General features: G+C 37.6%; 1 protein-coding gene across 9 annotated transcripts in view; it reads left to right on the top strand.

The window, feature by feature from the left end:
- Positions 1 to 16,842, top strand: part of ABCB4 (ATP binding cassette subfamily B member 4) — a 72,001-nt gene that overhangs the window by 9,931 nt on the left and 45,228 nt on the right. For 5 of the 9 annotated variants that reach the window (XM_035698460.2, XM_035698459.2, XM_025471496.3 and 2 more), the window contains 8 exons: positions 4,234 to 4,291; positions 5,880 to 6,071; positions 7,179 to 7,350; positions 8,390 to 8,514; positions 11,214 to 11,385; positions 14,213 to 14,326; positions 15,441 to 15,551; positions 15,961 to 16,086. In XM_035698460.2, coding sequence (XP_035554353.1) covers positions 4,234 to 4,291; positions 5,880 to 6,071; positions 7,179 to 7,350; positions 8,390 to 8,514; positions 11,214 to 11,385; positions 14,213 to 14,326; positions 15,441 to 15,551; positions 15,961 to 16,086 — 1,070 coding nt within the window. The remainder of the gene's footprint in view (positions 1 to 4,233; positions 4,292 to 5,879; positions 6,072 to 7,178; positions 7,351 to 8,389; positions 8,515 to 11,213; positions 11,386 to 14,212; positions 14,327 to 15,440; positions 15,552 to 15,960; positions 16,087 to 16,842) is intronic. The other 4 variants (XM_049093507.1, XM_025471497.3, XM_035698461.2 and 1 more) reach the window with 3 other exon arrangements.

The following is a 16,842-nucleotide window of genomic DNA, read 5'->3' as shown; positions in this document are numbered from 1 at the left end:
AGATTGTACAACAGTGTGACTACACTTAACACTACTGAACTGTACACTTTAAAGTGGTTAAGATGGTCAATGTTATTTTTCAACTAAAATTTTTTAAATTAGGTTAAATAATGTCACACACTTAGCACAGAAGAACTAGCGTTTGAACCAATTTTATGAGTCTTGTTTTTTTTTACTAACACCAAAATAATTCCACACGTTTCTTATTTGGAACAGTGTGTTTCTAATTATGCAACCAAATAGCTTTGAAGCTGGGCATGGCAGATGAGTGTCATGTTCTGTGTGCCCAGGGCCAAATCCAAGGTCTCTCTGGGGAATGGCATGAACAAGTCACTTACAAACCTGTGATTGCTGGATCAATAAACTCACCAGAGTTGCCAACTCAGTTTCTGTAACCTCCAGATGAAGTTACCATTGGTTTTCTATAACTACATTTGTCATTAGGCCTATAGGCTTAGAGGATTTGTGATGGGAAGTCCCTCAAATGTTACTAATTTCCAATGTCCACTCTTTAGTAGTTTGTAAAGATAATATTGTCATACCTCTTTGGAGAAAGGGAAATCTTTAAATTTCCTACTCAGTCTAAAACCAGAGAGCTCACTGGTATGTAAAGAATTGTAGAGTTTAGCAAAAAGCATGAAAGTTGAGAGAATATCAGGTACTTAGCTGTACTTAGCCTGAGCAGAGCTCACTTGCTCATCTTGTAGAGATGATGCTTATTCAAAGTCTGTTTTTTAGAATTGTTAGGCTCTTGGACAGCTACACTTAATGGGAGCCAAATAGGGGATGTTAAAAGAAAAAAAAAAAGGTTTAAATTCCAAGAGGGTTTGACAGTAAATGATTGTGAACAGAGCACATCCTTGTCAACAGCATAAAGCTACTTGGTGGCAAAGTTTGTTCTCTGACAATGAAACAGTTGTACAGAAACTATGCACATTCTACATCTAAAACTTCAAGGACAGACTCGGAGGAGACTTTTTTTTTTTATGCAGAGTATCAGGAACTTGATCTATTTCATGTCAAGTCTATGTGACTGTAATATCTAGAAAATTCTGTAGAGAGATCAATACACCCTGCCATGATTGAGAGGAAGAGCCATATTGGAGACCCTGGTTACCTTAACTAACTACGGCCTGTGTTACCTGAACAAACACTCTTTATTTTGTGCTGTACATTTCCATGAGATAAGAGAAGTTCTAGGTGGAATTAAGGAAAGCAGACATTGGTCTGAGACTTAAAAATGACAGTCAGGACTCTCTGTGTCATGTATCCCTAGGTAATACCTAAGATAGGCAGTTACTTAGGCCCTTCACTTACCAGCTGTATGACCTTGGGCAAGTTACTTAACCTTTGTAATTCTTACTGTGCTTATCTTTAAAAAGTGATCGAAGACTTACTGATAGAATTAAATGAGATGATTTATGTAAAACATCTGGAATGTAGTAAATGATCAATAAATATTGGGGAGAATTAGCTGTAAAAACTTGGAAATGAAACAACCACTCTAAAATTCTGTTTCTTCATCCATAAAAGGAATGGATTTTATGGAAGCTCTCTAAAATGAAGAGGCAGCTTCAAGAATTCTCCATTTCCTTGTTCTGGGAAGCATTCAGGTAGACCAGAGTGAGACTTCTCCATCCTAGCACATTAGAATCAAGTGAGGATACTTTTTAGAAATGTGATTCTCTAGACTCAGCCGAAAGTTCTGATTTAACTGTTCTTGCATGGGAGCCTGGGCAGGTGTATTTTTTCAAGCTCTACATGTGAGTCTAACAGGCAAAATAGCATTGAGAACCCCTGAACCAGATAACTTAGTGATTGTTTATGAGACTGAGCTCTAATAAGTAGCATCTGAGAAGACCAGGCCTTGGCCCTTTCAAATCTAGAGTCCCATGGATTTCTAGGCCTAGAATTCCAGATCTAGGACCCCATAAGATGTCCAGATCTAGAGTCCCATGAGATTTCCTGATCTAGAACTCCAAATCTAGAGTCCCATGATTTTTCTGAGAACACATCTGACTTATGTTAGTCCTTGGGCAGTAGAAGCTCTCCTAGGAGCCCCTGGGTTACTAACTCAGACCTGGATTGCCATTCTTTGCTTGGACTCTGAGGAAGGAACATTTCAGATTTTCAATGTCCGTAGATTCTTATTTCCTAGGAGGAAGGATCAGTCTGAGTTATAATCATTGAGAGAATTGAAACATTTGAGGTAGGCATTGAAGGAGAGCAAAATTCGTTTCAGATTCTGCCTGATTTTTAAGTTCTGAGGGAAAACTAGCACTGTACACATATATGTCGAGTTTTCTCAAGATTTGAACAATGATTTCCACCATTACCAAGGTTTAGGGAGCTTGTCTGCCTCTAATTCCAAATACCGTTCCCATTTGGCATCTCAAAGCTACCATATTTAAGAACTCAGGGAAGAATTGAGCATATACAACTGACCTGATAAAAACAGAAGTAAAATAGGATCTGATAGCTGATGGAGAGCTAGATTAATAAGTGGAAACACTCTACTGTGAACATCAGCAGAAGTTACAGTTTTGAGGGAGAAATTATGCCACAGGCAGGGCCACCTGCTGGGTAATTAATCCTGACAGTAGTTTAAGTCTTAAATACATCTCGACCTTAGCCCTCTTTAGAAGAAAATAAAGAAGATACACCACAACCATAATACATGACTACTGGGTTATCTACATGTGATAAGTGAACAAAGACTAACTTCTGTCCTAGCATCATAGTAAATGGGAATTACCTATGCTGGTATGTTTTCTCAACAAATGCTGTGGTGATATTTTGTCCTATTATTTTGACATGGGCTGTTTCCTTTATATTTTTTCACTTTGTGTTTTTTTATTTTTAAAAAATATTTTATTTATTTATTTGAGAGAGAGGGTGAGCATGAGTGGGAGGAGGGGCCAAAGGGAGAGGGAGGAGCAGACTCCTCGCTGAGCGAGTTGCCTTATGCAGTGCGGGTGAAGGGGGGCTCCATCCCAGGACCCCAGAATCATGACCTGATTCAAAGGTAGATGTGTAACTGAGCCACCCATGTGCCCCTTTGTGTTTTTTTAAAAAGTGAAAAGAAGTCATTATCACATGTAACAATTAGTGTAGTATGAAGCTAAAAGCTCTATGTATAGTGTTAGGACCCTCAGCCTACTTGCTAACTGTGTGACTTTGGAGAAGTTACTTTATCACTCTCTGTCTCAATTTCCTCATCTGTGAAATGAGGATTCTTTTTTTAAAAACATATTTTATTTATTTATGCATGAGAGACACAGAGAGAGAGTCAGAGACACAAGCAGAGGGAAAAGCAGGCTCCACACAGGGAGCCCGATACAGGACTCGATCCCGGGACCCTAGGATCATACCCTGGGACGAAGGCAGGTGCTAAACCACTGAGCCACCCAGAGATCCCCAGAAATGGGGATTCTTAAAACAGTCCTACCTCATAGGGTTGTGATAAAAATCAAATGAATGAATACATATAAGTTGTTCAGAACAGAACCTGGCAGATAATAAATACTAAATACATGCTAGCTTTTATTAAAACAGGAATGACACATAGGCATTTTTATCAAATTAGTTCAAATTAATAAACAATATATTTCCTTCCAATAAATACTGCTTTAAAAATACCAGAATACAGTTTTGTCAGCAAACAGGATTTGGAATGCACATGATGACAAATTGTCAATGATCCACTGTTTCATCTTTAAATAACTCACTTATCTTCCTTGTCTCTAATCTTCTCTCCTTTACAATGCATGTAAGTCAGACTTTCTATTCCTCATGTTAAAAGGAAGCATGTAGGGAAAACACACATATATTAAAATAAAATGAACAGAAACAATTATCTGTAAAGTGCTTTTAACCATAAGAAAAGCGCCTCTTACATCTTGTATTTCTATTGAGACTATTACCATTTCTTTTTTCCTCCTCTGCCTTGTATATGCTCTGTATGCCCTCCATCAGCTCCTCTCTGCTGTCTTAGGAAGCTGCTTTGCTAAAGGCCTGAGACTGCCAGGGTCAGGGATGAACCTAGGGGGGCTATCTCTCTCCATCCTGGACCTGGATGTTCTCCACCTAAACCCTTGGACTTTTTATTTGAGTAAAGTGAAAAGAATTCATTGAGGTTGAAAGGAAAAAAAGATTCTTAAAACCTAGTAACACCTATTAATAGTTCAGCCTTTCAAAAATGTCTTATTTTTGTTTTGTTTTGTTTTTGTTTAGTGAATTTTTCATTATCAATGCTAAATCCAGGCAGAATTCTGGAAGAAGAAATGACTAGGTAATTGGCTAATACATATATATATATATATGTAGGTATTATACATATAAATATATGTATTTTATATGTAAATATGATGTACTTTTAGAAATGTTTTATTTGAGAATAATTGCAAACTTACAGAGAATTATAAGAATATACAAAGATCTCTGTATACTCTTAACCTTTTATTATATTCTTTGAACCATTGTTATCATTTTTTTAAGATTTATTTATTTTAGAAGTGGGGGTGGGGAGAGAGAGCGTGAGCAGCGTATGGGCAGAGGGAGAGGGAGAGGGAGAGAATCTCAAGTAGACTCTGTGCTGAGCATGAAGCCTGACTGGGGCTCCCTGAGATCATGACCTGAGCCTAAACTGAGTCAGCAGCCTAATGGACTGAGCCACCCGGGGGCCCCTGACCTATTCCTATCACTTACACCTACCTCCCTCACCTTTGGCATCTGAAGTAACTATCATACATCATCATGGCCCTTTACTCATAAATACTCAATATGTTACCTCAGCATAGGATACTCTCTTCATAACCACAGCACAGTTATCAATTTCAGTAAATTTAATATTGATACAGTACTTTGATCTAATCTACCATCTGTATTCCAGTTTTGTCAGTTGATCCAATAATATGCTTTGTGGCATTTCCCCTTCCTTCAGCCTTCTTAATAGAAATCTCAAAAGCCTGTAACATAATGTATGTATGTTTACTTATCAATTAATGTTGCTGATTTTTTTAAAGATTTTATTTATTTATTCATGATAGTCACACAAAGAGAGAGAGAGGCAGAGACACAGGCAGAGGGAGAAGCAGGCTCCATGCAGGGAGCCTGACGTGGGATTCGATCCCAGGTCTCCAGGGTCACGCCCTGGGCCAAAGGCAGGCGCCAAACCACTGCGCCACCCAGGGATCCCCTAATGTTGCTGATTTAAACAAGCTCTATCTGTATGCTCCTGCAGACCTTGGTAAAATTATATAAAATGTCTTTGAAAGTATCAAAACTGAGTAAGGATACAGACTTTGCTCTAATTTACCTAAGACATTACTCAAAGTTAGTTTGAATTTATGACACTTTTAGCATACTATTAAATTTTTTTTTAATTCTGCTAAAGAAAAAGAGGATTTGTTTGGTTTTTGTGTGTGTGAGGGGGTTCTTTCTATAAACAATACAAGAAAATTTACTCCAGGAACTGTTTCACATGCTTGATCTTATTCCTATGCTTGTAATATGTGAATAGTAATGAACTTTTTCAATACAATAAGATATGCAAGTCTAGGATCTTAATTATGAAAGAAGAATCACAATGTATGTACAAATGGTCATTATCAGTTTTTAGATGATTCATTAACACCATTATTTTTTGCAGTTAACCACAAAAAAGTACCTGTCTTCTTTGGCTAATAATTCAAGTAAATGGATTTGCCATCATCCTCTTATAATTTAAGAAAAGAGAAAAAAAATTTTAATGGGTATTTGTTATGATGTCCTACACAATCTAAATAATTTCAATAAACTTAATTCCCAATTCTGAAAATTCTTCCTGAAAGAGATGAATAAAGAACAATATTTAAAAGAAACTTTCTAATTATTTCCAGGTATGCATATTATTACTCAGGGTTAGGTGCTGGAGTTCTCGTTGCTGCCTATATACAAGTTTCATTTTGGACTCTGGCAGCCGGCCGACAGATCAGGAAAATTAGACAGGAGTTTTTTCATGCTATTCTACGACAAGAAATAGGCTGGTTTGATGTCAATGACACCACTGAACTTAATACACGGTTAACAGAGTAAGTGTATCATTTATGTCATACTTTTGTAATGAAATTAACCACTAACTATATGAAAATTTGTCATGGTTAGATTTTAAATTAAAAAAAATTACTAAATGAAACTTTTGATATGTATTGGGAATAGATCATCCGACAGCCATTTCTAGCTTTTATAGCCTGTGCCACCATGTATTTTCCTTATCTGTTAGTTTTTTTCTCCTCAGTGATTTAGTTGGTTAATTTGAAACTGAGCTCACATCTTATATTTGTTTACCTCTCTGTGGAGCTTAGTACAGGTCCTGACTATGATCCTGATGTTATACATTCAATTAAGATGATTGAATGAATGAGTAAATGTGTGAATGAAGGCACAGTGAGATTTGTCTTAGTAATTGTTGGCTCTTCACTTATTTAACAAATATTTAAGGGCCTATTTATTATACACGATTCTAGATGTTTATGATATACCAGTGAACAAGACAAAGATCTCTGTCCCCAAGTTGTTTACTTTCTAGCAGGGGGAAATAGATGACAAACTTTTTCTTACGGGAGTTCCTGGCAAGAGTAGTGAGCAAATGAAATTAAAAAAAAAAAAAATCAGAGAAGGTCAAGGCATTTAGGACCTGGTTGACCTCGCTAAGGACTTCAGCTTTGACTTGCAGTGAAATGGGCAGCCACTTGAAGTTTTGATCTGAGAAGTAACATGTTCAGACTTCCATTTTCAAAGGATCACACAGGCTGCTGTATTGAGAATAGAGTGGGTTGAGAGTAGGGCCAAGGGTAGAAGCCAGTAGCCCTTCCCTATGACTGTTGCAATGCACTTCCTAACCCCTACCTTTAAACCAACTGACTCACACATTCAAAATGTTAATGCTTCTTGAATAGAATTGACTAATTTAATAGCATCAACTTTAATGATACGAACTTCTTAGAAGCATGAACTGAACCTGAATTTCTTCCTTTGTACAGTATTTGGTGGGGGAAAGTACCATTCAAGAGGCTAAGACTGTGAACGAGGCTTGCAGTAGTGTGAATGAGTTTTACCTGTGTGTTTGTCAGATGTCTACTTCTGCTTTCTAACTGAAGACCTCCTGCCTGTAACCACTTAAGTGTGATCTTTTTTAGTGACATCTCCAAAATCAGTGAAGGAATTGGTGACAAGGTTGGAATGTTCTTTCAAGCAGTAGCCACGTTTTTTGCAGGATTCATAGTAGGGTTCGTTAGAGGATGGAAGCTCACCCTTGTGATAATGGCCATCAGCCCTATTCTGGGACTCTCTGCAGCTGTTTGGGCAAAGGTGTGTGAAACGGGAACATTTTCACATGTGTTAGCCAACACATATGAGAGTTATTTTCAACATGCAGGGTTCTGGTTCTAATAGTTGTGCATATCTGTGTTACATGTCAGTTGAAACCACATTTAAAAGCATGTTGTGAATGCTGTAATAAAGAAATTTATTTTTAAGATGATTTAAAATGTCAGCTATTACCTCAATTGTAGATTTTTTTGCACTGCTATTATTTCTGTGGGTAAATCTTCTGGCATAGTACTTTAAACTACTTAAATGGTTTATATCCTTATTTAAGGAAACATGATTTTAAAACAACATTTTTCTGAACGATTGAATGAATATAAATTAATGAATCCAAATTAAGTTTAGATTTGTTTTATTTACTTTTAATTGTTACCAGTGACAGTTAAGTGGCACTCTGCCAATTTTGCCTTGCAATAAAATATATATAACCTGTTCTACTTCAGACAATGCTGAAGAATTGAGAAATTTGACTGACAATTCTTGCTCTTTTGGAGGTTGATGATTTGCTTAGGAACTTACTTGTACTCATTTTATTTCAATTATTCCTTTACCTGTTTCCTGTAACATCTAGTTTAGCTTATGATTAAGTAGAATGTCCATGAGTAGATCTGGAAGTAGTTTCCATAGTCATTAAAATTGTGATACAATAAAAGAAAGAAGAGTGACTTTCCAAAGCAATCAGGCTTTATTTTAGTTTATTTTGCAATTAGCAGAGAAAAAAAAAAAACACAGTAGATGTGGCACTTGACATTATTCCTCCAGACACTATTCAAAGATTATATTTTCTGTTCCTGATCTAGAGCATGTATCATCAGAGTGGATCAGATCCAGCCTTTGTAGGGCGGGGGTGGAAGGAGCCTCTGGATCTTGGACACTGACTGCTTCATGACTTCATGACTTCAGTGTTTGGGAGAGGATAGGGTTTGGGAAGAAAAAAACAAGTTAAAGAGTTGACCAGACTGCCTTTTTTACTCTCCCCCACCCCCAATACAAAATTCATGAATGTTTCTTCTCTGTCCAGATACTCTCGGCATTTAGTGACAAAGAACTAGCTGCATATGCCAAAGCAGGAGCTGTGGCGGAAGAGGCTCTGGGGGCCATCAGGACCGTGATAGCCTTTGGAGGCCAGAACAAAGAGCTGAAGAGGTCAGGAAGGTTCTTTGTCCACTGGTTCAAAGAACCTACTTTTGCTTTCCCACATTTGCTTTTTGTTGCTCATTCTTTTGTGGTGTGTGTTTACCAATTTCCTTTTCTTAATATTAACCCCTCCCCCCCAAATATAGGGACCCCTTCCTGATTCTGAAGTTTAACGTCATCTTCTTCTTTTTTAAAGATTTTATATATTTGTTTGTTTATGAGAGACATGGAGAAAGGGAGAGGGAAAAGCAGGCTCCCTGCGGGGAGCCTGATGCGAGACTAGATCCCGAGACTCAATCCCAGGACCCTGGGATCACGACCTGAACCAAAGGCAGACAGTCAACCACTGAGCCACCCAGGTGCCCCTTAATATCAGCTTCTAAAGCAGAACTCTTACCCCTTTTATGTTCCATGGCCTCCTTTGACAGTTTGATGAAGCTGATGGACTCCCTCCTTAGAATAATAATTTTAAATGCATAAGACAAAATACAGATGATTACAAAGGAAACCGATTATAATGAAGCACAATTTTCAAAATATTTTTAAATTGTGACATAGTAAATATCTGATTTTGTTAACATATTAAACAGTAAGAGCAAACTGTGGGTTCAATAACTACTGTAACTCTGAAGTAGAAATGCACTTAAAAGATGTTTGAAGATACTTGTTTCAATTGTAACATGATATAAAAATGATCTGGATAAGGGATCTCTAATGGCAACAAAGTCATAGTTACTGCTAACTCCATAGTGGTTTGTTGCCTGTGCTGATAATCTGAGGAAATGCTACATTTCAGGTACAGGTACTGGTTAGTGAAAAAAAAATATTTTTTTCCACAGTTCAAATTCCTTGACCATGGATCGCTTGACCAAGTAGCCCTGCTCTAAAGGAACCTGATAGACAGAAACTGAAATGTCAGAACAAAGCCCCCAGAAAAAGGCTATTCTGCTTTTCTTTAATGTCCCCGACCACTTTTCTTTAAATAACATGCCCTAACAGTGGACGCATGATCCGGCATCGAGTCTTCTCTCTCCCCATTTGGAGGGACTCCTGATACCCGCAACTTCTTGCAAGGGAAATTCTCTGGAAACTCGCTCTCATTAGGAGCAAAGTGTCCCGCATTCTGTCCATGTTCTTTTCCGATCCCTCTATTCGTCCAGCCCCTTGCAAGACCACCTCATTCCTGGTTCTCTAATCTCTTCTTTTTTCTCTCTCACTGCTGCTTCCTGCACACAGTAGCCCACACAGAGCACACAAACTCTCACTGGGACCTCAGGATGTGAGTGTAATCACTTCGGTTCCATTAGCGGCAGGAAGTAAGCTGCCTGAGTGAAGGTAATTACAGCGTGTCCTCGTCACCGGAGCCTGGTGTCACGCTGGGGCTGACCTGAATCTCCCGGGGCCACCCAGGACTAATCACAGCGCGGCCAGCGGCGGCCGGCTACCTCCCCAGGGACACGAGCAAGGCACACACACACCCAGGAGTTGGCTGCTTTAAGTAATTAAACAAAGAAACGTTTCGGTGGCAACTACATTAAAAAAAGAAAAAAAAGAATACATTCACAGTGTCTCATTTGGTTACACTAAAAAAAAAAAAAAAAGAAAGATATTTGGTTTTGGTTAGAAAGACACTATTTTTATGACATTTTCCCCACAGATATTTTCCTCATTTTAGCTGTAATGTATTTTTTTTTCTGATTTTAGGAAGCCAAAGTTAGATTTTACACACTTTCTGTTTCTAGCATGGAAAGGCAGATTTAATGTAGACTGATGTAAAAAACAAAAATTGTAATTTACCAGACCTATTGTAGACATTTATACCTTTGTATCAAATCCTACAAACCAGGAATATGAATTTTAATTACTATTCAAAAACACCATAGAATGTGCACTATTCAGGAGTTTGAATTCTAAAACTGTAATAGTAATAATAGGAATAGGAATTACCAGGTTTTGCCAACTGTGTGCCAGGTACTACTCTCTATAATTATCTCTCAGTATCAGAATTATCTTGCAAGGTAGGCATTATTAACTCCACTTTATAGTTAATGTAACTAAAATCTAGAAAAATTGAGTAAGAACCCTGTAAGTAGTAACCACTTTATTACCTTGTACCCTGGCCTGACAGTCAAAGATCAGCCTAACCAAAAAAACAAAACAAAACAAAAACCAGAACAAAACAAAAAGCAAAGGCACACGTTTAAGTACAAGAATGTGTAAAATTCCCATGCCTCATCCAATGGCGCAATCGAGGGAGATTGTCCTCTTCTCTAGAGAAGAAAAATTGAGTTGTGTAAAGAAGCTAACTAGTTTGAACACCCCAAAAGGTTTTTATATTTTAGGGCCATTCTTGATTGGCTTGGTTTCTCTTCTTCCACCTGAACCTTGGCTGGTGGTGCTGGCCATGAAGGTGATAGTGAAGGTTTTGCATATCCCAGGAGTGAAGCTCCATTCTGGGACAGCTATAGGAACACTGGTTAGACTGGTAGGGACCAGGGCACATGAGTCCAGGCCAATAAAGAGAAGGCTCAGATGGGCTCTAGTCTTGGCTGGTCCTGGACTGGCTCAGTTCCCAGGGAGCTGGGTCTCAGCAGTAGCTTCTTACTTCATTAGCTTTGTTCCTTAAATTTCCAACTATACAGGAGACAAGTATGGCTATGATTATGGACTGTTTTCTTGATACAATTTTTCCCCTCATTTTCTGATAGGTATGAGAAATATCTAGAACATGCCAAAAAGATGGGAATTAAAAAAGCTATTTCCGCAAACATCTCCATGGGCATCGCCTTCCTGTTAATATATGCATCATATGCGCTGGCCTTCTGGTATGGATCCACTTTAGTTATATCAAAAGAATATACTATTGGAAATGCAATGACAGTAAGTAGTCTTTCTAATATTCGTGAAGAAACCAAACATATTGTTTATCCATCTACCTTGTGTTTTCTTTCATAGTCTTCCTTTTAAAGAATGAGTCTGATTATAGGCTTTTCGTCTTTTGGTGAATCTTTGCTCTATCCCATGGGCAGAACTGGCCTTCTGGAATACACAAGGCCCAATTATGAGTCGGGGGCAGAAAAGTAGCATGTAGTTAGACCACATACAATATATAAAAGCTATATAATACATAAAAGAAAGTAAAAATTGAATGAACTTATCAATGAACAAATATGGTTTTGAGGCATCCCCTTTCTGCCACTGAGTTTCATTATATAAGAAAGTAAACATTATTATAGATGGGACATAGTATGAGAGAAATTTACATAATATAAAATATCAGTTATCCAAAATATAAGGAGGATGAACATGGTTTTAGTTTATGATCCTAAAAATAATATATACTAGTAGTTATACAAAGGATTAGAATACAGAATTTTAAAAATTACAAATGACTTAGAATTACTTAGAATCTAATAATCCATATCTCTGTTTTCTTTAGTTTAAAATTTTTTAAATTAAATTCAATTAAATAATCCATATATATTTAATGATAACTTTTGGTGTAGATCTCCCAGATAATGTTATATATATATATTTTTTTTTCTTTCAAGACTGGGATTATATCATACATATCTTTTCATAAAGATTTCTTTTTAAAAGATTTGCTTATTTGTTTTTTGTTTGTTTGTTTTTATTCATGAGAGACCCAGAGAGAGAGAGAGAGAGAGGCAGAGACACAGGGAGAGGGAGAAGCAGGCTCCATGCAGGGAGCCTGATGTGGGACTCGATCCCAGGACTCCAGGATCATGTTCTGGGCTGAAGGCCGGCACCAAACCGCTGAGCCACCCAGGCATCCCAAGATTTACTTATTTGGTAGAGAGAGAGCATACAAGCAGAAGGAAGGGCAGAAGGAAAGGGAGAGAATCCTCAAGCCCACTCCCCACTAAACATGTCACCTGATGTTGGGCTCGATCCCAGGATCCAAAGATCATGACCTAAGCTGAAATCAAGAGTTGAGTGCTTAACTGACTAAGCCACCCAGACACCTGTCCAACCTTTTTTATAGACCAGCAATTTTTTTATACCATTTTTATGTGTCAGTGATGATCAAACAACATATAACCATTCCAAGTCCAATTTTTTTTATTTTTTTGAAGTTTGTTTGTTTGTTTATTCATTCATTCATAAGAGACACAGAGAGAAAGAGAGGCAGAGACACAGGCAGAGGGAGAAGCAGGCTCACAGGGAGCCCGATGTGGGATTCGATCCCGGGACTCCAGGGTCATCATGCCCTGGGCTGAAGGCAGCACTAAACCGCTGAGCCATCTGGGCTGCTCAAGTCCAATTTTTTAAAACCTAAATGTTCCTATTTTTCTAAGCAGAGGATACTGACCCATTTGGTACTTTGGTGATGAATGAGTGTCATTATGAAAATAAAGCATTTCAAAATATTTTCCAGAGTGATATCTTCAGATTCCATTAGGTGTTGAGGTGTGTTTGCCAGATGAGCTTTTATAATTGTGGAGTCAATTCATTCTTTTCTTTTCTTTTCTTTTCTTTTCTTTCTTTCTTTCTTTCTTTCTTTCTTTCTTTCTTTCTTTCTTTCTTTCTTTCTTTCTTTCTTTCTTTCTTTCTTTCTTTCTTTCTTTCTTTCTTTCTTTTCTTTCTTCTTTCCCTTTTCTCATTTTGGCCTCCTTTCTGGTGGTCAGCTCCGAAGCTCTCCACCTTCTCCACATCTTCATTTTCTAAATTTTGTAAAGGTGAGAGAATCCTGACTCCTCTCTCTGGTCCAGTCTCCTCTTTTGTGCCATGTGGACAGTGACATCTCCCTGGCAGGGCTGGAGAGTGAGAGCCATGATGCAGAGAACCCAGCTACACCCTCTGCATAAACGTAGAGAGCTCTGATGCATGAACTTTGTAACATCTATTTTGGTAGAGACATTTTGGCTTCCTTATTGGTTCTTATCTGTATTGCAGACTGGATAGATATTTGTGGGATATTTGAATTCTGGGTATGTGACATTTTATTATTACTGTCTTCGGAGAAAAGTTAAGCTGTATGTAGAAGTTTCATCATGCCCAAAGAGAGAGGAGTAATTTGTCTCTGTTTGAGTTCTTTGGTTAAGTTATACTAATAATATACATTCCTGGAGCTATATCCTTGGCTTTTCTATATTAAAGGGAAATGTGTTAATCTCTCTGTGCTATAGTATAGAATAATCACTGTGAAGGAATTATTAATCAAGGCACACAGGTATGATTTAGCTATATATAATGTGGGATCTGTTATTTTATATTAAAAAATCTTATCAAAATATGTATGTAAAGTACTGTTTTTTTTTTTAGGGAAAGTCCATGGGACCGAAATCTACTGTTTCATCTTGAACATTCTGTGTAGTTCTATGCTTAGTAGACAAAGTCAGCAAGGACTGAATAATAATACAAATGAGAAATGTTTCCCTCTATTGGCATCAGCTTTAGAGTCAGGAAAGTAGGTATAAAAACCTTTCTGACTCTGTAAGTGCAGGAAAAGGACAACAGATAGTTGGACAAGCTAGACAAGGAAATATTTGTGAGGTTGAAGAAGCCCATTGTGCAATGAAAAGCTATATTAACTTTATAGATTTTGCCCTTTGCAAAAAAAAAAAAAATAAGGGATAAACCTAAACTCCATCCTTAGTGTAGCATGTGTTTCAAGCAGTCCTATTTGAGATAAAAACAGGCACAGAATGGGGCTTATAACTTCTTCTTGTGTTCTTTTGCTCAGGTCTTTTTTTCAATCCTGATTGGAGCCTTCAGTGTGGGACAGGCTGCTCCATGTATTGACTCTTTTGCCAATGCAAGAGGAGCCGCCTATGCGATCTTCAACATTATTGACAGTGTGAGTCATTTATTATTTCCATGTCAAAAAAAATTCCTTGAGGCTTGCACACTTAAATCTGGCTTTAGGTTAAAAATTATGTGAAAGTTAATTATGTGAAAATAAGGGACCTCTTAGTAATGAGTGAAACAAAATGCCTCATTAATATTTCTAAAAGTTCATCTTGAAATAATTTAATAACACTGATCTTGCTTTGGAAATGTACATCTGCACCAATGTGTTTATTATTAGAGTTCAGAGCAAAGATGTTTGCTCTTCCAAGCTTTTCTCCCTTGCTCTTCCATGTTGTAACTAGATGAGGAATATTATGATTTCTGTACACAGGCTGAGTAGATGGACAAATTATTGGTGGGACCCATATCAACAGTATATTTTGCTGCGGGTTGCCCCCTTTGAAGAAAAAAATCACTGCATGATTCATATGACTTTGAATCATCAATGTGGAATGAGTTTTACTAACTGCAGTGACATAAAGAATATAGTTTTCACATACTGAAGCACGTCATCACATTTACATAAATAAAATGCAAAGTAGGTGCCTGAAGTTTGGTCAAGTAATCCAAGCAGATCCTCCTGTTTTATTGACCTGAATCAGGAGAAAATTATTCAGCTTCTAAATATATTTACAGTTTACATTTCTCCCAAATAAGTTGGCCCTGACAAATTGTTCCATCTTCACAATCCAAATCCATTTCCTTTGTTGTTTAGGGATAAGTTTATTTTCACTAAATGCTTGAGTACTTGGTTATCTCAATCCTACTAGTATGTCTGGTTATTGCACTTGTAGGAAGCATGGGTATCTGACCATTTGGAAAATGTATGGGAATATGCCAAAAACTTAAAGTGAGATATCCTGGGAAATGATATTAATATATCCCTAGGTACTTTTCAGAAAACGTCTGTTTTCTGTGAAGGAATATTTCCTTACACACACACACACACACACACACACACATACACACACATTCACATACAATCTACAACTAGGTTCTGTTTCATGGGAAGGAAGTTATGCCATTCAAGGTCCTCTTTTTGGAATTTGCTAAATCATATTCCTTAAAAGTGCAGTTGGTTGTCCTATGATGGAATAGTCATTGAATTTTGTTTTATTTAGAATCCTAAAATTGACAGTTTTTCAGAGAGAGGACACAAACCTGACAGCATCAAAGGGAATTTGGAGTTCATTGATGTTCATTTTTCTTATCCAGCTCGAGCTGATGTAAAGGTACTGTCACTGATGTTTTTATAAGAATTCCTAACTCTGATTGTTTAATCATCATAAGGACTCTGAAGTCTGTTATTTTGATATTTATATGATTTTTTTCCTGTGGCAGGTTTTATTTCCTTATTTGCTACTTTCTTCAATTTAAAACTGAATCAAATTAGTCCCCTTTTGACACTCAAAAGGGGTGGCTCAGGGGTTGAGCATCTGCCTTTGGCTCAGGGAGTGATCCTGGGGTCCTGGGATGGAGTCCCACATCAGACTCAATGCAGGGAGTCTCCTTCTCCCTCTGCCTATGGCTCTGTCTCTCTCTGTGTCTCTCATGAATAAATAAATAAAATATTTTAAAAAATTAGTCTCCTTCCAGGATTTTGTCGTGAAGAGTGTTCTCTTTCTCTCTTTTCCTTCACAGATCTTGAAGGGTCTCAACCTGAAGGTTCAGAGCGGGCAGACGGTGGCGCTGGTTGGGAACAGTGGCTGTGGGAAAAGTACAACCGTGCAGCTGATGCAGAGGCTCTATGACCCTGATGAGGGTATGGTAAGTGGTCAGAACCAAGTTCGCAAAGTGGTCAGCTGGCTACCAATTAGCCCTGCAAATTTTTTTTTTAGTAGAAAATTTGCATGTGAATCTAATTTTGGTAAAAAAAAAAAAAAAGGTTATAGAATTGCAATGCCTCTAGATAATTCACTCAAACACTTAGACTGAGCACCTGGGTGGCTCAGTGGTTGAGCCTTCAGCTCAGAGCGTGATCCCGGGGTACTGGGATAGAGTCCCACATCGGGATCCCCACAGGGAGCCTGCTTCTCTCTCTACCTGTATCTTTACCTCTGTCTCTGTGTCTCTCATGAATAAATAAATAAAATCTAAAAACAAAAACAAAAACCCCACTTAGGCTGGTTTAAAAAATATACAAGATAATAAAAGCCAAAAAAGATAGATGACACTTTCTAGTGTTCTAACTAAGCATTTCCTAACTCACTAAATCAACTGTAAGACACTCATCCAGACAACTGAGACTGTTATTTTTAAGGAATTATTGGGTTTGGTAAAAAATATTCCACATAGCAATTTTTGAGAACCTGATAATCAAGGTCACAAGAAATCTCAGGACAGGAATTAAATTCATCAAAGACAGTTGAGTTTTCTTAAGTGTTGGAATATCTGAAGGAGAAAATGGGATAGTTTCTTTAAAAACTTCTGAAGACTTGCAAGACATTATTAGCCTAGGGTATATTCTTTGCCTTTAAAAATTTTTCTTATGGGGCATGTGGGTGGCTCATTCAGCGCAGCACC

Source organism: Canis lupus, chromosome 14 (genome assembly GCF_003254725.2).
Source record: "Canis lupus dingo isolate Sandy chromosome 14, ASM325472v2, whole genome shotgun sequence".
In the NCBI taxonomy this organism is placed as follows: Eukaryota; Metazoa; Chordata; class Mammalia; order Carnivora; family Canidae; genus Canis; species Canis lupus.
This window is presented reverse-complemented; position numbering and strand designations above follow the sequence as displayed.